General features: G+C 41.3%; 1 protein-coding gene across 1 annotated transcript in view; it reads right to left on the bottom strand.

The window, feature by feature from the left end:
• Window positions 1-22,537, bottom strand: part of CTNND2 (catenin delta 2) — a 747,444-nt gene extending 724,907 nt beyond the window's left edge. Inside the window, exon 1 of the mRNA XM_074985959.1 lies at window positions 22,521-22,537. Coding sequence (XP_074842060.1) covers window positions 22,521-22,534 — 14 coding nt within the window. The 5' untranslated portion in view covers window positions 22,535-22,537. The remainder of the gene's footprint in view (window positions 1-22,520) is intronic.
• Window positions 22,538-24,048: the final 1,511 nt, after the last annotated feature.

The following is a 24,048-nucleotide window of genomic DNA, read 5'->3' as shown; positions in this document are numbered from 1 at the left end:
TATAAGCACATTTCCTGCTCCATTGTCCAAGTCATCAATGAAACTATTCACTAGTACCTGACCCAGGATAGTTCAGTGCAGCACCACACTAGATAAGTTCTCCAAGTTTACCAGCAATTCAATGATAACTGCTCAGAATATGACCTTAGAGTTTTGCACTCATCACATCTAGTTCTAATTTCCCTAGTTTGTTTATGGACTTGTACAGGTTAACCCTCTCATATCTGGCACACTTTCATTTGGCAACATCCAGAGTTTGGTATGATTTTTCATTAGCTGGACATCCATTTATCATGGGTGAGGCCAAGCTTCCCCTGGTCCCATAAAGTTTGTTTACAGCCACCAATCCAGGCTCTCTGTGTTCTGTACTGTTAGTTAGCTGTAATTTACCCCTCAATGTCTACTAACAGTCCAGTAAGCAGTGGAAGTATTGGTAATGTGCTAGACACTACTGACTTTCTGTACTTCAGCAAATTCTCTTGTTTGGTACCTGCCAGGTCCTGAGAGTACTGGACTAGATAAGTTCAATCAGTATAAAAAAAGCTTGCTAAAATCAAAGTATACCATGTTTCTCCTCCCCCACTAGACCAGTAATATCAATGGAAAATTACAGGTTGGTTTGGATTTGTTCTTAACAAATCCATAATATCTATTACTTATCACTGTATCATCCTCTAGGTGCTTACAAATTGCTTAATGCTGCCTGACAGATGATTCCTTGCTTTCTTTGTACCCCTTTTTAAAGGCAAGTACTATGTTTGTCCCTCCTGTCTTCCAAGACCTCATCTATGCTTCATGTTTGTTTTTTTAAGCATAACCTATATTGAGAGAATCTTCCAATATTGTTTTAGTTCCTTATGCATCCAGGATGAGTTTTGTCTTCTTAAATGCATTTAACTTGTCAAAATACCCTTTCATATGTTTCCCCTACACATGCCCCATTCTGGTTTGCGTTCTTTTCCCCTTATTGTTAGTATTAATTTTGTTGGGCACTTGGTCCCAACTAACCTTCTTAGTGACGATGGAAGCAAAATAGGAATACAACATTTCAGACTGTTCTCCTGACATCCTTTAATATCTCTCTTCCCTTAGGAGAAACCTACACTTTCCTTTGTCTTTTTCTTGCTCCTAATGTGTTTATAGAACCTCTTTGTATTGCCTTTTGTGTGTCTTGCTAGGTATAATTCATTGTGTGTGTCAGAATGCACAAATCTCACCACCAGCTCCTTGCAACAGGAAACAAAAACTTGAGCCCATCTTATTATTAAATCATTACATTTTTACTGCATTTTCCTGTAAGGAGCAAGAGGGCAGAGGCCGGCTGTGCAGCCTTCCCACACCACAGACCCCAACGTATGGCGAGCCTACTCTTTTTATGTTATACCCTGGCTTTTTTTCCCTCTGGAAGTATAGCTATCTCAGGAGTCATAATGCCTTTGGCTTTCACCACTCCAGGTCTGGTGCGATGCCTGCTTCATTCAAAGGGGTTTAGATCAGGCCCTTTTAAGGGAAAAGCTAATAATACAGTGTAGGAGGTGATGCTCCCACTCAGGTTTCACCCTGAAAATGCATGGAGTCTGTGAGGACGTGCCAAACACAATAATCTATGCTATCCCAAATGACATATCTTCTCAAAGCCTTCAGAGTGTAAACTGTGCATGCACGCTGTGGCATAAAATTAAAAACAAAATACTCTGAAAGGTCTCTCTAAAAATAATTCTAATCCGTGCTTTTTTTATGCCGGTAGTTGTCAGTACTGTGTACCGGCACCTTGGCAGTCCCAGCCACGGGATGGGCTAGGAGTGGTGGGGCAGGAAGCCAGCTGACTACATGCTCCTCTTTTTTTTTTTTTTTTTGACAAATAAAGCACCAATTCCAATTAAAAGCATAAGCAAACCAAGTCTAAACATTATCTTGTGTTTTTACTTCAGACCCCTCTCTTTGAATTTAAACCACACAAATGTTTTAAGAATCATCAGAATGAGCAGCCCAAAAGGGAAAATATTTTCTTTGCTAACACAATTACAGCTATTTATTGGGGTAGACCCTACAAGCCACCTGCGACAGAATTCCCATAGAAGTCAGCAGAATTTCTAGGATCAAACCCTGATTTGGAAAACATTCAGAGAAAGAATTAGAGCACTCTATTTTAAACTAAATTTGATGCTACCTTTTTGCCACCATATTTCTATAAAGTCTTTCTTTCAATAGTATTTCAAGGGAGATTTTCAAAGCAAGATAAAATGAAAAAATCAAACCTCTTATGAGAAAACCATACCCATGGCACTTCTGAAGTTCAAGGATAAAAATTTCAAAATACCTGAGACAGGTATAATAATAAAAACTATAGCTCTTCTGCTTCTCTACACTTGCAGACTTAAGCTCAATGTCCTCCAGCCTAATAGCTACAATATTCCCCCACCTTACGAGGGTAACTCGCTCCTGAAAAACCCCTCTTAGGGTGAATTCTCGTAAGTCGAAAATGTAATTACCATTAATTTCAATGGGAAAAATTTTATGCATTCCTGAGCCCCAAAATGTACACCCATTTATGCTAAAACAACACCAAATCCCATCAAATCCGGTGCAAGGGGCCGGGCAGGGCAGAGGAGGGCATGGGGAAGCAGCCCGGCCTGAGTGCAGCTTAGATTAAGTGGGGAAGGGGTGCTGCCAAGGGCTGGCCGCCTGGGGAGCAAGGCAGGTACAGGGGGCAAGGGGTGATGCCTCTCTCATGAGGGGTTGCACTGTGGAGAGGCCCCACTGGTGGCAGCCGAGGCGGCAGTGGCGGGTGAGCCAGGCGCTAAAAGGGAGGGAGCGCCACAGACAGCAAGCAGCGCCCAAGGCACAGCTGCGCAGGGCGGACTGTGGCGGCCCCCTAGCCACCCAGGGGGTGAGCGGCAGCAGCGGGGCTGGGATAGGCTGTGCGCCCAGCATCCACATCTCACAGAGCAGCGTGATCTACTGCAGGGACTCGGACGAGTCTACCTCCCCGCACCAGACTGCGGCCCTCTCACAGGGCGCTGCCGCCCCCCTGCAAGGCTTCTTCGTCAAGACCAACGCAGACAACTCCATCCCCTCGGTGCTTGCCTACCAGAGCCGCCGGCCTCCAAATCAGTCCTCGTAAATGCAAGAAATGCCTCGTAAGCTGAAGTAGGGGTATTAATTGAAACTCCTCTTAAAGTCGAACTCTCTTAACTCGAATGGGTGTGTCTTGGGGTATGACTGTATTGTACGGTAGTATGTCAAGCAGCTCACTGTAACAATGACTACATAAAGAAATTTACATGCTGTATTCTCATATATTATCTCTGTGCTGGCAGAGAACCAATACAAAGGCAGTGCATAAAATCAAAAAGGAATATGCAACACACAAGTAAGCAGAACCCTTTTTTATCCATAACCAACTATCACTGTGATACTGGCTTCCTTACAAGTTGTATTTCCAAATGAGTTTGGGCTTTTCTTAACTCTCTGAAAAAACGTAACATTCCAAACTTGGTAAAATCCTGACTTGACTATGCCAAATCTCAACACGTCTAGGTAGCATGCCACATTAGTCCATCGCAGTACATTACCATCAGAAGTGGGATGCCTAAAGGAAAACCCACTATCCTTCCTACCTGAACAACCCTGTTTTGCTGGAAATCATCATGAATTTCAGCACCACTTTCTTCGTACACACTTTTGCTCTTCAGTACACTTAATGGATTGAGAAAGATATAGCTCAATGTCTTCTGAACACTACTACTAACTGCAGCCATACCATTCCAAAATATCACAATCTATTCTCTAAAGGCACATGTGGACAATAAAAAGTATCACATCAAAGCAAGTGACAGTGTAGACGATCAAATATGACCAACAGGGATTAATCTAATATTCATGACAGACCATTCTGCCCAATATAATTTAACTCAGTATAAATACACTGCTTGTATAAAACGTTTTCAAAATAACAAAATAGGATGTAATAGTAAATTGTACCGCACAACATACAGTTATAAAAACGAAAAACAGCAGCACGATTCTGTCATTCAGGACTGACCATGACAGTCTCAAAGCTGGACTTCACTAACTCATCACAGAAATTAGTACCGTAATCCCTCGATACGTGCAATTTTGAGTTGCGCTTAACTCTCATTAATGCAAGTTAAGTGCAACTCAAAATCACGCTGCCCCGGCCCTGGCTCAACACCTCCAGCTCTGGTTCAAATCCTGCCACGGCCACAGTTCAACACCTCTGTGGCCCCAGTTCAAAGCCCCCCTGCACAGTCCTCGTTCAAGGCCCCCCTGGCTTCAGCTCACCCCTACCCATGCATGGCTACCGCTCACCACCTGCATGGTTGTGTGGCCCCAGATCACCACCTGTAGGGTCACATGGCCCTGGTTCAACTTCACCCCCCCCACAGCCCTAACCCACTCCAGGCTTAATCCCCCTGTTCCCCTCCCATAGCCCCAACCCACCAGCAGACTTAACCCTCCCCTACCCCAGTATTTACCTTTCAAAAGGAGCTCCAGGTGCTCCTGCTGCTTCCCTGGCTGCAGAACGTGCGTTCTGCCAAGGAAAAAAGCTGCCCCCCCCCCAACCCTCCGACTTACATGAAATTCAAGTTACGCGAGGGTGTGTGGGAACCCAACCCTCACATAACTCGAAGGACTACTGTACTACTGAAATGTCATTGGTTCTTTTTTTTTCCAGGACAATGACAAGCAATTTCAAGCTAGAGATCTACAATTTCCCCTAGTACATCTTGTTTGAAAAGTGTCTCTTAGCGGATGTCACTACTGATTCATTTAAAAATTATGCAACATGGATTTCTTGAAACAAGTCTGCTACACAGAATACAAGTCTGATCCTGCATGCAAGCTCAACTTCCAGGGATCTTGTTAAAACAATGGAAAGTCCTGTGGCACTTCACCACATGCAACAAATGTTGTTACAGTCTTTCACCGCCTTAAAGAATAGGCTGAGCATGTAAATCTTCACACCCTAATGTATCAGCATATTGTGTGAGCGTGTTATTGGTCTTATGTAGAAGTGGTGAAGCAAAACCCAGCAGCTTTACTGCACAAGTTCCATCAAAATTGTTCAACATACTCTCCAAATCCCAGAGATCTTAACACCAGGACCTAGTAAAAGCCTCTGCTTTCCTACAGAATATAGTTTGCCCTGAGAAAGCAGCTAGATTATTTTTCCAGGGAATTACTGGCCCTGAAAAAAAACACATTTTGCAGAATTGAGCAATTTGGGGGGAAAAAACCAACAAACAAAAAAACCTGAGGGACCAGCTCTTCTTGTCCCTCACAAGTTAATCTTCAGCCTACACTATGACCCTGACTTCACTTCTCCAATACCAGGGCCAAACTATTGTTAGACTTGAGACACCAGGACAGGAAAACAACAGAAAGGAACAAAATTATTAATGGCAGTGGTCAGTAAGGTATACCTAACTTCTACTGCTCTGTTATTTCACAGCAAATGAGAGGCTTTCAAAGGTCATATGGTCACACTGAATCCAATCTCAGAATCCACTGACCAATTCATGAGCTTTCCTTTTTACTAGTGTCATTTATGGTTTACAAATCAAAAATCCTTCAAAGATTGTCACAAATCAGTGTAACTGTCTCATGTGTGGAGTGTACACTGTGATATTTACATTACCAAATTAAAAACATTTATTTTCCTGTTATCTTCGCAGGAGTACCATGCCACAGAAAGCTGAAGAGAAACTGTGAATGAAATAAATTGAACTATTACATGGATTTCAGTTTGGTAATTTTTAATGGCAGGGTAGCAGTAAGTGTTTCTGTGTTAAAACTCTGGAGTTTCAAGTCCAGGAAATATGGGAGAACTACTGACAAAGTTAAGCAGATGCTGAGGGCACAACAGCAGCAAGTGATATCCTAAGATTTTAAGACAGACCTCATGAAAACTGCTTTACAGAGATATGTCTATGTCTGCTTATTAGCACATCAGCAGTCATTTTCTACACAGCAATTTGATCTGGTAAGGATGAATCTGCTGCAGTTCTCCTGAATGGAGGGGATAACCCTTTGGGAGCTGAGATGATCTGAGACCTGATGCAAAAACAATGAAGATTGCTGCCTCAGGCTGCTGAACAGGGTTTCTGGAGCTGCCTATGTGGGACACAGTGGATCTTGGTATAAGTGTAACAAGACCCATGTACAAAGAGTATGTAAAAGCTTGTATACATTGCAAAGAGAGAAAAAACCAGCACATGGACCAAGCCTCGTACTGTGTGACATCAGTTTCCCTCCAACCACAGAAACCAACCTGGTGCAAGTCCCTAGGAACTGGCCACACACATGCACGCACGCATTCTGCCCCCTTCCCTCCCCCAGTGAACAAACAACACTATATTACTTGTTTTCTGACTGAAGCGAGTGAAAGTGCCCACAAAAAGAGATGCAAGTCACCAGAGTTTGCAGTGATACCAGTGAGGGAAAAAATATTAAAGTATAAATTGTAAATATAAAGTTTTTGAAATAATCATAATTATTGAGCATATTAATTGGTTTCATGTTTGCACATCAACTTTCTGCCAAGTGATTTTTTTGCCAATTCCTTAAGCACTACGACTTTAAGATATAAGCACAGGCAGAGCTATAATTACCGCATTAGTAGTGTAGCCTTGACACAGTAATAATTATCTTTCAGCAGTATAAAAACAGCTTTAATCTTATTAAAATATTTGCCAAAGTATGTATTATATAGAAATGTTTAATCAAAAATTTTACTTACTTGATAAGGGATTCTAAAATTTATTTACTTGAGAAAATTTAATTTTTTATAGATTAATACACTAATCTAATACAATACCAAAAAGAAAAAAAAGAAAGTGATCATCTCTTGAGAAAAATAAGACAAATTGCGTAGGTTACCCTTTTAGAAGTTCATGGTCATTCTCTTCCCTTTGCCAGCAGTATATTATATTAGGAAAAATAAACACCAACCTAAAGGTGTCTGTTATACTTCTCATAGCAAGTTATTGTGTTTACACAGCTTTCTAAGGAATTTTTATTTTTTAAAATATATCAGACTCTTGAAGACAATATTTTTGTTAGCATAAAAATGCAAAAAAATCTTTTTAACCTCCAGTTCCCCCACCTCCCAAAATTAAATGCTTCAGAAATTAACTACTGGTTTGTGTCAAGCCTGAGCCAAAATTTTCCAGCCTTCTCTATAATATGTTTATTCAAGTAATGGCTGTATTAATCTGAAGTGCATCAGTTTTCTTGTTAACTGCAACTTATCCTCCACTTTTGTTAAATAATCATCAATTAACTTCACATTTTCCCTAAATCTCCCTTTTTCTTGGACATCTCCTCAAATCTATCTTTAAATTATTTTAAAGCAGTCCATTGAGGGTTGACGCTCCATAACAGCGTTACTACTGCTTTATTCTGATTCTCAGAAAGCAGCCAGCACTGAGTCCCTTGCTGACTGATTTTCCCCATGAGTTGATTTACAGAAGCACTCAGATGGAAAAGACTTAATGGGACACTGAGTGCAATATTCACACTTTTACATTACTATGCTTGACCCTCCTTGATCCAGGTGTCTGCAATCCAGGAGCAGCTCTGGTTCAAACGCTGTATGGAGGAGTGCCATAGTGATAAGCAAAACAAAGTTTAAATGCAGTGGCAGAAGAAGTATAGTGTGTGTGTGAAAAATGAAAAATGGCAGAGCACTATACTGTGCAATTAGTGCTGCTTAATTATCTACACATCACAAAAATAAAACCATTTAAACATAGTGTTAAATATAGCACATTAATCTTTTCTCTTATGACATATTATCCATGTAGCATACTCTATAATGGGGTGTGTGTGTGTGTGTGTGTGTACAAAAGATTTTGTTTGTAGTAGATGGTTTACCCTTCATTATGGCAAACACACATGGTCCAGATAATTCCATAATTCACCATAGCCTAGTTCCTAAAGTTCCCATATTAAAGAGGTTTAAGTAACTCCCAATACTGCACTTTTTGTAAGCCTAAAAGCCAAGCAAAAATTCATGGAAAAATGTAACGATGCAACAAGTTCAGAACACAGTCCAAAACTCTCCCTTCATTGATAGGCATGTAAATAAACATCCTGATTTTCTAAAGTGTTGAGCACTCAAGCAAAATGTATAGGGTTGGGAAGACGAATGGAGAACGAAGATACTTCTTCAATACCAGAAGACCTTCTGCCCCCTCACTCCAAAAATCAGCCCGTTAGCCAGCAGCCATGCTACCTCACGGACATCACAATCCAGGATCCAGCATAACCCATTAATCTGATACTCAAAAAATCCAATCGTTTCTCACCTCAGCAGCAGCATGCAGCAATTTGATATGGCAGATAACTCTTGCACCTACTTTCAAATCATAGATCAAAAAGGATGAAAAATGATGAACTGCATGCCCCAGGCAAATCCCTGTTATCTCAACTGTAAAAAGGGGCAATAAAACCGATTATAAGCATGAGCTAAAAAAAAATAGAGGGTTTAAGATCCCTGAACCAAGAGGTAGGCCGGTTCTACACTTGGCCAAGATTTTGAAATTGCCATGCTAATGACCAAATCTGAGTGTAGTAATGAGGCACTGAATGAATATTCAGCGCCTCACTAGCATGCTACCAGCTGCAGCACTTCAAAAGTACCACGTTTCCATCGCGCATGGCTCGCCTACATGGGGCCCTTTTCAAAAGGACCCCACAGACTTTGAAATCCCCTCAATCCTATCCTATTCTCCACTTTTGCCATTAGCTGGCCCTTTCAAAGTTTCCTCTAGCGTATATGTAGCCATAGAGTGATTAAATATCCATTAGGTCCATTTTACATATTTGGAAAGATTAAGTAATTTTCTTGGGTAAAGAGGAAGCAGAAGGGGAGAGGAAGAGGGGGAAAATGTGTGGGTTAATAGATTGGACATACTGTAGTTCAATCACCAGCTCTCATCACCAGCTCTCATCAGCACGGGGGATTTTTGCATTGATATTACAAAAAGCCAATTTACAAATGGCTCTTCACAGTGAATTCTACCTCATCTGGAAACAGAGTTACTCTAAGAAGTTGAGCTGGTACAACGGCATGAGTACAAAAACTTTAGTGTGGGCGTGGTTTGAGTTTCAATTGCCCCATGATTTAAACTTTGTATAAGCCATTGAAGTCAACATATTTTTCGAAGGGAGTATGTGAAGAATCTATCCCAGGCCTATCAAGGGAGAACAAAGAGGGCAGCTGCCTGGGGACTGGCAATTTAAAAGGGCCCAGAACTCCCAGCTGCTGCTACCGGAGCAACCACTGTGGCCAGAGACCTGGGCCCTTTAAATTGCCTTTGGAAGCCTAGTTGGTACATGCTGGGAAATGCAGAAGGACTGGCTAGGAGAGGCTAGCCCCAGCTTTGTCCATTCTGCCAAGGCCCTGCCCCTTCCAGGTGCCAGCCCCTCCAACTCTCAGACACACATCTTGTGCAAGGTCCAGTGAAGTCTGTTGACTGCCTGATTTAACTAAATATCTGAATGAGAAACATCACATTATCTTTTTTGGAGAACATACTGAAATTGCACAATTATGCCTACACCGTCCCCCAGACAGTCTCCCTCTACTTCTGAATTCTCAAAATGCAGCTATACCAGTAAGCAGTAAATCTAAGTCTTTTTCCTAAGGAGATCCAGTTACTGTAGGACTTAGGAGCTGTAACTGACAAAATTCAGTATAAAATATGTAATTATATCATAAATATTCTGATAAAAGGCAGCTGTAAAATTTTCTTCCACTGAAGTGGCCAGAGACTGAAGCTGCTGACCACTTTTTCCGCAAGACTACCCAGAGAGAAATATTCTTAGATGTCACGGAGTACACCATCAAGGTCTTCCCACTCAAATCTTTTTTTTTAAAAAAAACAAACAAACATAATACTGTGGCTCCATCTACACTAGCAACTTCTGTCGAAAGACTTTTCAAAAGAAGGTGGATCTTTCAAAAGACCCCTCAGAGTGTCTACATACAAAAAATGTTCTTTCAAAAGTAAATCAAAAGAATGTAGTGCTCCTTTCTTAAGTGCTCATCCACTCCCATTTCAGGAAGAACACCTTATTTCAAAAGGAGACATAAGAATATGAGAATGGCCATTTTTGGGTCAGACCATAGGTCCATCTTGCCCAGCATCCTATTTGCCGACAATGGCCAGTGCCAGGTGCCCCAGAGGGGGTGGACAGAAGACAATGATCAAACAACTTGTCTCCTGCCATCCATCTCCCGCCTCTGACAAACAGAGGCCAGGGACACTGTTCCTACTCCCTGGCTAATAGCCTTTTATGGACCTAGCTCCACGAAATTATCTAGCTCTTCTTTGAACTCTCTTATAGTCCTAGCCTTCACAGCCTCCTCTGACAAGGAGTTCCACAGGTTGACTTTTCGAAAGGACCCCGGCAACTTCAAAATCCCCTTATTCCTATCTGCTGAATTGTTGAAAAATTGCAGTTATACAACAATAGAGTAGGCCCTTGGCAAAGCTTATTTTGCTTATTGTGCATTTTACCTTGGCACCAAAATTTATTTTTAATAAGATCTTAGACTTCATCAAAACCCAAGTAATAGTAATACGTGACTCCAGCCTATGCAAGAACTAGACCTGCATTCAAACTATGCTTACACAGTGATATCAGGTTTTTCCTGGTTAATACATGAAGGTGAACTACTTTATAAACTTGTGCCTTACATGGCCCATCCTAGGTTTTTAGTATAACATAGTGGCCAGGAAAAATAAATTAACATGCTGTGAGGAAGAAAAAAAACAAACAAACCCATGTTTAAACAGAGTTTTACCCACACCTTCAGAGATATAGCAGAGGCTAAGCAACGGGGATGAAACAGTAGTAGAGAGTGCAATTTCCTGCTGGCCCCTCAAATTTGTTTCACAGACATCTTTCCCTAGAATTCTGGACAGGTAAGCAATACTTCAGCTCGTATGATTTCAGTAAAAGACAGAAAATACTTTGGTCATGCTTTTGTCCTGACTGCCTGTTTTACAAAGGGAAAAAAAAAGGCAGACAGAAATATGCCATGAAAGGGCAAGTCAAAATTTGCCAGCAACTCTCACCACTCCATGGGAAGGGGACAGAGGGCAGGCAGTTATTGGGACAGATTACACATGGCTGCCTGATCTGTGGCTGGCACAGATGTCCTTGGGAGACCATTTCACCATTCAAAGCAGACTCTAGGGAAATAACTTAGTACAACTGAGAATCAGGTCCTTTATTTTTGTCATGTTTTGATTCAAATTCCACTACTTAGCCACGTCTACACAAGAGTGCTGTTTTGAAAGGGCGCCTTTCGAAAGAGAGAAATCAAAAGATGCCTTTTCGAAAGGGAGCGTCTACACATGGGCCGGGGCTGGTGCTGTCGATGAGCGCCGTCGAAAGGGCCACTCATCTTGTCAAAAGTGGCTGTCCAGGCCATTGAAAGAGAGTGTCTACACTCACCAATGTCCTCTTTCAAAAGAAAGGACCAGGAAATGTTGCAGACGGGGTTGCAGGGTGGCCAAGCCCTTCCAGGGCTGCAGCATGCTGCTTTTTAAAGGGCCCCTCCCCAACACCCTCGGCCTGCACAGCTTGAGACCTGCAGAGCTGCCACAAGCCCTGCAGATGCAGTGCCCGCAGGGAGAGCAATGGAGCAGCAGCAGCTCAACACCCTACTGGCTGCCGCCAATGGCGTGGTCGCCCTGCTGGCCACGCAGTGGTGGCTGCCCTGTAGCTCCTGTCAGGGAGGGCCCTCAAGGGACAGATGGGGATACCCCACACCATCAGGTCCTCTGGTGGCCCACCCCCTGGGCGCTCCTCCAGCTCTGGAGCTACCTAACCAGCTCAAAGTGGTGGGAGCAACTGGTCATGGGGGAGTGGGACAATGACTGGTGGCTCCGGAATTTCTGGATGCAGCAGTAGACTTTCCTCAAGTCTGCCAGTGGCTGTGTCCTGCCCTGAGACACCAGGACACCTGGATGTGGTGCGCCTTCCCCGTGAAGAAGAGGGTCATGATAGCTGTCCGTGAGACACCGATTCAGTGTGAGCAAAGCCACAGTTGTGTATGGTGTCCCCACCATATGAGCCAGGGTGTGTGCCCTGTTGTTTCTGCACAATAGGTGGATTAGTACAAAGGGGTTAATTTGTAAGTGATAACAGGAAATATATATTTTCCCCACACAACACACCTTTAGCCTAAGAAATGTATTGTCCCAGCTACACAGGAAGATAGATACAATTGACATGGATTCTTTAAGTTGCAATTTTATTCACATAACAAAACCTCAAGATAAACTCAAAGTAAAAGAAAGGAAGATTTGTTCAATGAGCTTGGGGTATCTGCCCTTCCATTCAAATGAAATCTTCCAAGTCAGGTGGATATGCAGCTCTCATTTACGGCAAATGGAGCTAACCATCCATTCAAGGACAGAGTTTAGGGCTAAGAGTTGTCTTAATATTTCCATTTTAGTTTTATAGTTGAACAATTTACTTGTAGTATGGGTATAAAACTGTATTTAAAGAAAAATCAAGCTCAGCAATAAAAACATGACATTGCATAGATGAGAGCAGTTTTCCATGCTTGTAATTGATTTTTGCATGCATATATTGATCCACATCATAACCACATGCTGCTTCACAGCTAAACTGTAGGCATACTTTCAAGTTGCCAAGGTTCAAATTTGTCAATAAAATTCAAAATGAAAACAACACATAAAAATAGGATAGAAAGGATGTTTACTCAGCCTGTACAATGTTTCCTAAATCTACAGTTCCAAGAACACATGCTTACATTATTTAAAGAAATGTTCCAAAAAAACTTATTTTGAAAGATTGCGTCCACACACAAAACAGATGTTCAAAAGATCGATCTGCTCTGTCAATAGAGAGTGTCCACACAGCCCCTGCTCTTTCCAAGAACGGGACAGGGATTGAAAAATCTGGTGCCATGCGGACTGTTCCTTCAAAAGAAGGTCCCACGGAGCATCTACACGTGCTTTTTTCAAAAGAATCTTTCAGAAAAATGTGGTCTTCCTCATCGGGGAGAGGAAGAAGGCTGGCAGAAAAAGGATCATGTTCTTTCCATGTCAGATTGAAAGAGCACATTTTGTGTGTAGACGCTCCATGTTTTTTTTTTTTTCAAAAAAGTCTTGGCTTTTTTGAAAAAACTTGCTAGCATAGATGCAGCCTATGAGAAAGACCTACGTTTGGGTCTAAATTAATTGTACACCTCTGCAATAGCTACAATTTAAAATTACATTCACAAGGAATCTTTTTGTTCATTTCCATCTTGTTTGTCAGATCTCCTAGATTCAGAGTGCTGTGTGAAGATGTTGTATCAAGAGAAGACACAAGGTAAGAAAAATATGTTTGTTGAGACTGACTTCCTATTTAGTTTATGACTGACACATGCAGCCTCAGCCAAAGCCCTGACACAGAATAGGTAGCCAGGAAAGTCATGGACAACTCAGGCTTTAAAAGTGACAAACACCCAATCAAAAACCCTTGACACAGCTAGTTTCAACAACACACTGAACACTTTATCAATGGTGATATCAACTTCTATATCAACAGCTTGTGAAGAGATTGAATAATTCGAGTACGTCTAAAAAAGCCTGTTCTGTTATGCTATGTGCACATCTTAATTGACAGTAATAATTTAACATTAACTAATTTGATTATAAATTCTAGAACAGGGCTCAGCAACTGTTCTGAGGTGGGGTATCAAAATTTGACCTTTTGACCTCTTTGTACAGTTCAAGTGCTGGTGATACTTTTTAAAGTCACTAATAGTCCTAGTTACAACAGCTTCATTAATAGAGCGATTAAAATACAAAGTTTTACTCTTTAGTTGGTGGTTGGTAGCATTAGCTGGCCTTTTGTTAATCCGTAGGTGGCATGGCTTTGAACCAGCTCCAGACTGCATGGGGGAGGAAGGACAGGGCAGAGCTCCCATGCCGAGGAAAGTCAGCTTCCATGCCACTCTTGGCACCCATGCTGGGGCTTGCTGATCCTTGCTCTGTGGTGTACAGGACACACTGTTAGTTGTTGGATTTAACCCTTGATTGCAGAGTTTGATAAAATTACCACAGAGACTTATGTTCTGGAGCAAATGTCTGTGTTAATCTCTACATTAGAATTTACTGTAGTGCACGCTCACTTGTGTTAATGATAGAATCATAGAAATTTAGGGCTGTAATGAACCTGGAGTTGTCACCTAGTCCAACCTCCTTTGCTGAGGCTGGACCAAGTACACCTAGATCATCCCTTCCTCAAAAACCTATTTTAGTATTTAACTACCCTCAGAGTTAGATTTTTGTCTTTAATTATAATACAGTCTTTCAACATGCTAGAAACCCCTCTCAGGCTGGTGTCAATTTACAATTTTTTAAAGCATATTTCTCATGCCACTGGCCACGTTATTAATGAAAATACTAATAGTACATCACCCAATACAGACCCCCGTGGGAATCCAGTAGGCATGTACTCCCAGTTTCACAGCAAATTCTCGATAACTACTCTGAGTACAACAAGAAGTCCTGTGGCACCTTACAGACTAACAGATATTTTGGAGCATAAGCTTTCGTGGGCAAAGACCCGCTTCATTAGATGTTGCCTCTGATGAAGCGGGTCTTTGCCCATGAAAACTTATGCTCCAAAATATCTGCTAGCCTATAAGGTGCCACAGGACTTCTTGTTATTCTTGAAGACACAGACTAACACAACTACCTCTCTGACACTTGTCACCATACTCTGAGTACAGGTTTTTCCAGTTTTGCAGCTACCTTACACATTTTCAAAAAGACCTCATTCCCTTAGTTTGCTGATGAGAATGTCATTTGGGACTACAACAAAAGCCTTACTATGGATGTGTAACATCTAAATTTTTCCTGTATCCATTACTTCAGTAATCATGTCAGAGGAGGCAATTAGTCAGTTTGTCTTGATTAGATTAAATATATACATATATACACATCTTGTAAAACTGGAAAGGACCTTGGAAGTTCATTGAGTCCAGTCCCTACCCTCTTGGCAGGACAAGCACCATCCCTTTAAAAAAAAAAAACATATATATATATATATATATATATCAATCTATCTATCTGCCCCAGATTCCTATATGGCCCCCTCAAGGGCTGAACTCATAACTCTGGGTTTAGCAGGCCAATGCTCAAACCACTGAGCTACCTTCCCCCCCTTGCTTACCTCCTATTTATTCTTTAGGTGATTACAGACTGATCATTTAATAATTTGTTCCCCTGTCTTTATGGGTATCAAAGTTAGTCTGACTGGTCTATACTTCCCTGGATCATCTTTGTTCCTCCCCTTAAAGTACAGTAAAATGCCAAGTTACACATTCCTCACAACCCCCATGTGACTCAAATGTTGTGTAATTTGGGGGAGGGGAATCTCCTCCCTCCTCCAAAGCCCTGAGAGCCTGGTCACTTTCCAGGCTCCTGCTCAGATGCAGGGAGCTGGGAGCCAGGTGTAGCAGTGCCTGGGTCCTGGTTTCCTGGGGATGAAGGGCTTCCCCCTCTCCTCCCACCAGCAGTGGTGGCATCCCCCCCCCCCCCCCCCGTCCCCTGCTGTGTTGCCCCCAGGCTCCAGCTGTCCACTTCCTCCAGCTGGATTTCAACATTCACTTTAATACAATTAACACATGTTGAACTTGTGTAAAGTGGTAGGGGAGAGGGTTGTTTATTGTACTGTCTTAAGCTCGCCTTTCTCCAGCCCTTTTTAAAGGCCATGATAAAAGTTCAAAAATAGGTAAAACACTCGTCTGCTGCTAAGCCCTGTTGTTGGGTGCTCAATCCTTAAGGAACAGACAAGATCAAAAAAGAAAACTAAAATCCTCTTTAATCTTTTGAGATAATTATTTCAAAGTGTAAAAAATAATGACAATGTTCACAGCATTAAAATATGCTGATTACAATCAGTCCAGTCTGATTATTTCTTGATGATCAGAAAGATCTGCTGAATAATGGACTAAGCTGACATCAGAAAATGATGACATCATTGTAAAAATCTGTAGGTACTCACATCTCCTTTCGAGTGCATAAACTTTTTTTTTTGTAAAAAAAACCCCAATTTTAAAAAGTCAGTTTTTAAAATGTCTTTTAAATTTCAAGTCACAGGCACATAAACGTTAGTGAAAATTGCAATTTCTGATTTTGACTCATTTTCTATCAGACGCTCTTTAAAGATAAAGGCGTATTTTTATCTTGGGAGATTACAAAAAGATTTTAATGAACTGTTTAGCTCGAAGGATGCAGTGTTAATGAAACTGTTTCATTTAAAAGAAATATTTAGTGACATCAAAACCATGGCTTCCAGAAAAGGTTTTTAAGCTCCTTTTACACGTACATATGATTTTGGAAGCAAGTGACAGTTTCATAAAAACCTGTTTCACATATCTGCAATACCTTAAATACTGTCAAAAAGAAGCAGCATGCAACGCACTCACTGTTTTTCTCAAGGTTTGCAGGCCTCATAATTCTCCCACCTGGGAACTGCATTATTACTCCCATAGTGATCCTACATTTATCCCTTAAGTACATTATGAAAATAATAGAACCCCGTTACAAAAATATCAATGAGTTTGCTTAAACACACAATAACATAACAGTGGTACCCCTCTACTGCTTTTCTGTCTCACAAATATATGATCATTATTCCTGGGGAAGTGGTTAGCAGTGGTTGAAAAAATGATTTAGTTCAACTGGCTATCAAAATTAAGAACATATCAAATAAAGAAACTGATGTTGAAATTAACCCACACAATAGATGTATGGCATTTAAAAAAGAAAGCACAAAACAGAGGGCCTGAAGTTCTCCTTTCTCTATTACTGATTCAGGGCATCTCCCTTCCCTGCTCAGACTTATGTCAATGCGGATTTCAAAACGTGAGGGGAGGGGAAACTGGGAGATTTCAGAATTACATCGATTCCATCCCTTACCATTCCAATGTCTCAACCTCCTGCCTTGCTGGTTTTAAACACCTGCTTTCAGTCCTACTCTTGTTACTACTTTCTGTATCCCCACTCCATATCTGTACTGCTTTTATTCTCTTTTTATTCCAATTTCTTCCCAAGTAAACAGCTTGTACACATGTCCAATCGCTTCACCTTTGTACTCTCCTTTTGGACTTCACCCCATGTAATGGATATGTATGTGCAAGTGTTTGCATGTTCACGTGCACACTAGCACATGTATGTATTTAGATCCAACTAGCCACAGTCTCTTCTCCTTTTGCATTTCCTCCTACACTCCACCTGGCAGCATCTACCACATACAGAACATGGCTCTGCCCTCCCGCGAGCAATTTCTGGTTTTCAGTCAGACAGAATGTAGAGCCAAGCTTGTATGTGGACAGGAGGAAAGGAGTTGTGCAGGCACCAGGCCTTGAAGGGAACAGATCCAAGTGCTACAATCACTGGAGGTGGAAGGCAATAGTTACTAAGCAGAGAAGGCACAAGAGGACTTTTCTCCTCCTTCAGCAGGGAGGTGTCAGAGCACTAGTGAACTTATCAAAGATGATTCTATGGATAAGTATGAATGCTTCACCTGGGCTCTTCTTATTGTGGCTTTTCAGGAGACTGACACTTTGGTAAATGCCCATTTGCCAACAGCCAAGGGCTAGCCTCCTGCATACTGCTATGATACTCAGAGAGGCATAATGTGCTAAGGACGGTTTCCTTTCACTGTAATAAACAATACAAAAATAGTATTTCTGTAACAGTTTTCACCCAGAGAGCTCAGAGTTCTGTATAGAGGAAATTATTCCCAATTTACGGATGGGCAAAGCGAGAATCAAGAAAGCACTCTGTAGAAAATATAAGACAGACATTGGGCTGCATCAGCTTTTCCAAGTACTCTGAGTTAGACTACAGAGGAGTAATTTGCATCCAAAACCATTGCCCAGGTCCCAAGCTGACCTGCTTACTCCTTCTACTGTCCCAGACAATCACCTCCCTTTTCTTCAGCATAAAACTCAGTGCCACAAAGAAGCTGCCACACTGTCTGTATTTAAAAAGAGGGCATCTTGGAGGCAGCTGAGCCCTCCTTTCAAGCTAGCTGACAGCAAGACAAAAATGCACGAGTCTCAAGGGATTGATTATTCTGCCTCTGTATATTTTACAACATTTTCCTGGGCTTAAAAAAAATTGTCATAACCTAATCACAATGGGGGAAAAATACAATTATTTGTAACCAGGAAACTCTCCTCTTATTCCCCATGTAAAATATTCATGCATGGGAAACATTTAATGTAGCTCAGGTCTTAAATCAGTTCATTGAAAATGTCCTCACCTGCTAAAGTTTTCCCGTCAGTCAATACCAAAACTGTGAATGCCTTAAAAACACAGTTTAAAATAGTCTCTCTCTCTCACTCACTCACTCACAGAACACCTTAGACCTTAATGTGAGCTTATTTCATGTTAACTTTACATACTTTTAGAAAAGCATTTATCCTATCCCAACCCAAATCTATAATCATGTTCATTATAGGAATTATCTATTCTCCAAGCCCAAGAATTTACTTCAAATGATTTGAATATTGAATATTTGAGACACCTCTGAAATTAATTTTCCTTACTTTGCTTTGAAAATTTGCCAGCTGCCCAGAGCACCATTATAGCTGAAGAGATCATAGCAGTAACAGCAATCTACGGGAGAGTAATCACGTGTGGGATTTCAGTAGTGTGTGTTGTATCTTCCCCTCTAATTCAAGGGAAGATCTATTAACTTCTGGATTAATGAATACCATCAGTCTTGAAGATGATCACATACAGAATGGAATCAGTTTCAGTCCCTTTCTTAAAAATTTTGCTCTTAGCCTATGGCTACACTACTGTGCTCTGTCGACAGAAGTCACTGTCAGGAAGAGATTTCCTGACAAAACTTCTCTCCACAGAGTTCAGCCACACACAAAAGCCAATCAGAAGAGTGCGCTGCTCTGTCAACAAAGCAGCCAGACCGCCCAGCTGCTCTCTCGACAAAACAGGCACCCAAAGCACAGCAGACAGGACTGCCCATTGTTCTGGATGCCCTGTCTGTCTACAGAAGGCCCCCCCAAGAGTATCTACACAGATTTTTTGTGAACAGAATCTGTTGACAGCAGCATTATGCCTCATGGCTGAGAGGCAGAATGTTGCTGGTGAAAGTGCTGAGTTCTATTGACAAACTGTTGACAAAACACATTTTGTGTGTGGACGTTCCACTGGTTTTGTCAGCAAAACTCGCTAATATAAACTTAGCCTTAGTGTATGAAAGGACAAAATAAGGTGGTGACATATAAACAAAATTATTGAAATCACATTATATTGAAAGGCAATTATTATGGAAAAAGCATTTTTCTCTTAGCAAAAAAGAGAAGATATAAAAAGGCAGTATCTTAAGGTAAGCCTCCTTCTACAGACATCCCTTTCATAGGCCAGAAGCTATAAGGTTATATTTTTGTGGAATGAATGATTGGACTAAACTTTATTTAAGTTAGCAAAATGTCTCTCTACCCAGATTTTGATGCACCGGTTTCAACCACCATAGAAACCAAAAATACAAACTGAAATATGGATGAATCATCAGTAAGTACGAAAAACGAAATAAGCTACAATGCCATATTATAGATTGTTGTTTAATTTCAAATTAATGTGCTGAACAGCCTGATTTGATGTTAATCTGTTAGTGGCTTGTTTTGGGCCAGGCAATGTCAAGCATCTGTTAAAAATACTCTAAACACTAAAAACTCTGAATTTTGGAAAGTAAAAGGTATCTGGGACCAACAACAAATGTTGCAAACATTTTAGATGAAATTGTTTGAGTTGATTTAGCTATTAATGTTTTCCTGAAACAAATGTCTATCAGGGATGGTCTAGACAGTAGATGGTCCTGTCATGAGGGCAGGGGGCTGGATTCAATGACCTCTCAAGGTCCCTTCCAGTCGTAGCATTCTATGATTAAATCACCAATTACATTCCCAAACTTCTAAACGATTTTAGATATTTTAACTGACCTTGGGACTACTGATAGTCCAAGAAGCAGGATTGTTCACTGATTAACCCTGCCTTCCTGCCGTTTATCACAGAAACTAGAGGACTTTTTTTTTCTTCATGTGGTGAGTGCCTAGAACACTTAAAAATAACCTCAGAGGGAAAAATATTAGTCTGCACCTGGTACCTGTAGCATCATGCAAATTCACTTCAATGGACATTCACATCTACCCCCATCAGCTACATTGAACGGCCACAATCACTCTGACTAATCTCCCTAATGCACAATAGATAAAAGTGTCAGAGAGATAGCCCCGTTAATCTTCAGCTGTGAAAGAAACATGGAGTCCTGTAGCACCTTAGTGACTAACTGATTTAATAGGACATAAGCTTTCATGGAAGTGGGTTTTCCCCAAAAAAGCTTATGCCCTAATAAATCTGTTAGTCACTAAAGGGCTATGGGATCCCTAGTTTTTTATAAAAAAATGGTAGCACAAAAAAATGTTCAGATAGCTCATTTTAGCTGCGTCTACACGTGCACGCTACTTCGAAGTAGCGGCACCAACTTCGAAATAGCGGGGTCCTCCATGGCGGCCATCAGCTGAGGGGTTGAGAGACGCTCTCTCTCCAGCCCCTGCGGGGCTCTATGGTCACCGTGGGCAGCAGCCCTTAGCCCAGGGTTTCTGGCTGCTGCTGCTGCAGCTGGGGATCTATGCTGCAGGCACAGGGTCTGCAACCAGTTGTCGGCTCTGTGGATCTTGTGTTGTTTAGTGCAACTGTGTCTGGGAGGGGCCCTTTAAGGGAGCGGCTGGCTGTTGAGTCCGCCCTGTGACCCTGTCTGCAGCTGTGCCTGGCATCCCTATTTCGATGTGTGCTACTTTGGCATGTAGACATTCCCTTGCTGCGCCTATTTCGATGTTGGGCTGAGCAACGTCGAAGTTGAACATCGACGTTGCCAGCCCTGGAGGACGTGTAGACGTTATTCATCGAAATAGACTATTTCGATGTCGCAACATCGAAATAATCTATTTCGATGTTGGCTGCACGTGTAGACGTAGCCCTCCAATGAATGTGGTTTTCTATAATTTAAATTAATGGCTTGAAATTCAGTTTTACTCTTGAAGAGATGTATTTTGGAGTATAAACAAGGCACTTCAACCTTTCAATCAAATCAAAATAGGGATAAGGAATGGTATACTTTTGCTTAAAATCAACCCCAATTCTTGACTCACCTTTATTGCTGACTTTTCTTTAAAAAAAAACTGATTACTAGACTGCCAGCCTTTTAGCGTTCTACTAATAGATGACTTCAGAAGCTTCCTGTGTTCTCTGCCAAACAACTATCTTCTTGACAGAGGTGCCATTTGAATTACTGAACAGCAAAATAGTTATTCATAAATTAAATCAATTTTTCTCCATTTTTTCCTGGTAAAGCCAAACAGAAGTCAAAACGGAATGATGTGGCATGCTTGGTCTTTTGTATTCAACAGACATCAGGCTTATAATTTTGGATTATGGGTAATGAAGTAGATCCACATCTTGGTACAGAATAATTTTAGACAAAATTAATGTTTCACACTTGGTGGAACTGAATTTCTGTTGAAATGTATGTGACCGCACACTGTCAGAAATGATGTCTTCTTGATGTGTCAGTATAATTTAAGCTAATAAATCACAGGAGTATATCTGTGATATAAGAGTGCTTGCATGTGTATGGGGAGCAGGGGTCACAGCTTTAGCAGACCCCTGGGTAAGATGGGTGGGAGGTAGCTTTATGCTCCTGGAAGGGTGGGGCCGGGCTAGAAGCAGACAGCACCTAGTTCAGGGGTGTCCAAACTTTTTTCCAGTGGGGGCCACACGGCAAATTTTTATGCGCTCCGGGGGCCAAACACAAAATAGGCCCAAGCCTCTCTCAGGCTTAAACCCCTTTCAGTGCCAAACCACGCTGCCCATCCCCTAGGCTTTGGCCCCCTGCAGACCCAAACCGCACCCTGCCTCCAGTCTTAAACCCACTGCAGCCCCAAACTGGCCACAGCCTTAGACCCCCGCTGCCCAAAACTCTCTGAAGCATGTAGATTTCATAGTCATCACAAGTAGACATTGCTGTTGCCACACAGTCACAACTACAGTCTGAAGGCAAAATCTTGGTGTTACTGAGGAAAATAAGATTCCTTGGCCTCAGTGGTGCCAAGATGTCACCCCAGTTCTTATCTCCAATCCAATAAAAATGTAACATTACTTCAATTGATTATAGCAATTACTTCATTTCACTGCCCCTATAGTTTGGTGCTGAAATCCTGCTACCAAATCATACCGTAGATTCATTATCCTGTCATAACAGATGAAAATAAAAAACAAAATCAGGTCACTTAATATAAATTTTCAACAGTCTACCAAAAGCTCACACTCCCTGGAGTGTAATTTGTCACAAGAATATGATCAATACAATTTACTATCAACAGCAATTCATTACAATGACAGAAAAATGAGCAATTCATACAGTACCTAATGCTGCTCATGCTTCCAGTCTCTGATCCAAGCTTACATCTCTCCAGTTGGCTGGCTACAATCTGGCGTTCAGCCTCAAGTTCTCGAGTCAGTCTCTCAAACTGCAGCTCCTGAAGCACAAACACAAACAAACATTCACTCAATGATCATTGCAAGAATCAGAAAGAATTTCAGTGCACGTGTCAAATTATGGCTTGTGAAATAAATGTTACTACGACAGCTTCTATCGAGAGCTATTTTCCCCTCTTTAATGCATTCGCAGTCCAAATGCATATAGTAGCACCTGCTGGTGCACTTGTAATTCTGATAATGTGCATTATAAATGGTGGAAATTTTCAAATGAGTCTAAGTGACAGACTCTTGTCAAAATTCTGTCCTTAATGCATATGTTTTTCTTGATCGTGATGTAATCATGTAGAGGTCTCCACTAAGATGAAGTAAGGATACTGAAAGGAAGCAATTTTTGACATTTATTGAGACTCAGCTAAATGATCTGGAGGAAATACATGGAGATGAAATCTTTTGTTCTCAGCTGAAGATTAATCATGCAACATAATGTAGTAGAGACTTACATAAACTATAAGTTTAATGTGAATATGTTTTTATTGGCCACATATAGTTTAATGTGAGCATCTTGGTGTTGAGTTGGAGATAAACTCTTGTGGTTTCAGAGCACTTCCTTGTTAAAATCCTACCACTGGTAGGACTGGGGTAGTTTCCCTGATTTTCTGGATATTCCCAAACTTGTCCTGCCAGAGACAACTTAACCATGGAACTCAAACATTTCTGAAAAGTTTTCTTCTTAAATGCACCACATTGCAAACGTAGGCTATCCCACCCACCCCAGACATGGTAGTAAAAAACAAAACAACTATGTTACAAGGCGATTATAATATGAATACCCTCTACAAGATCTTCCATTCTCTATAGGCTGTCCAAACAGGCAGAGTACTCAGTATATTTTTCAAGAACAAAGTATATTTTAGGAAAGTACATGTCTTATAAGTCCGTGAAGTGATGCTGCCTTTTCTTTTTGGTTTTAATCATAAAACTGGTAGTGTGAATGATTTTAATGGGAGCTAGGTTCAATCTCACCTGTGACAGATCAACTCCCTCCCAGCTGAGACTGATGATCTGCAGTTCAGGTGATTATAAAAGCAAGCAAGAGAGTTTCCAGAAAGGACTGGCGTTATGGAAGAACAAGAGAGCTGAGGCGGAACATTTTGTGGGAGTCCCTTGTTAAAATACAATATATCACTGATGAATCAGGGTGTTCTCATGTACACAGTCTCTCTCTCTCTCTCACACACACACACTCACTAAAACAGAAACAAACAAATTCATTACTATCACACAATGAGTAGTCTGTGTGATGACTATTCAGTCAATTGCACTGCGTTTACCACAGTGGTATGCTGCCCCATTATGCTTACTACAGAAAACAAAACAATAACACGTTTCAGTCACCCTTCTGGCCAATCCAATAAAAACACTGCAGCATTATTCACACAGCGCTCCCCACTCT

The sequence above is a fragment of the Carettochelys insculpta genome, chromosome 2, assembly GCF_033958435.1.
Source record: "Carettochelys insculpta isolate YL-2023 chromosome 2, ASM3395843v1, whole genome shotgun sequence".
Lineage (NCBI taxonomy): Eukaryota > Metazoa > Chordata > Testudines > Carettochelyidae > Carettochelys > Carettochelys insculpta.
The sequence above is the reverse complement of the archived record's forward strand: the minus strand, read 5'-3'. Positions and strand labels throughout refer to the sequence as shown.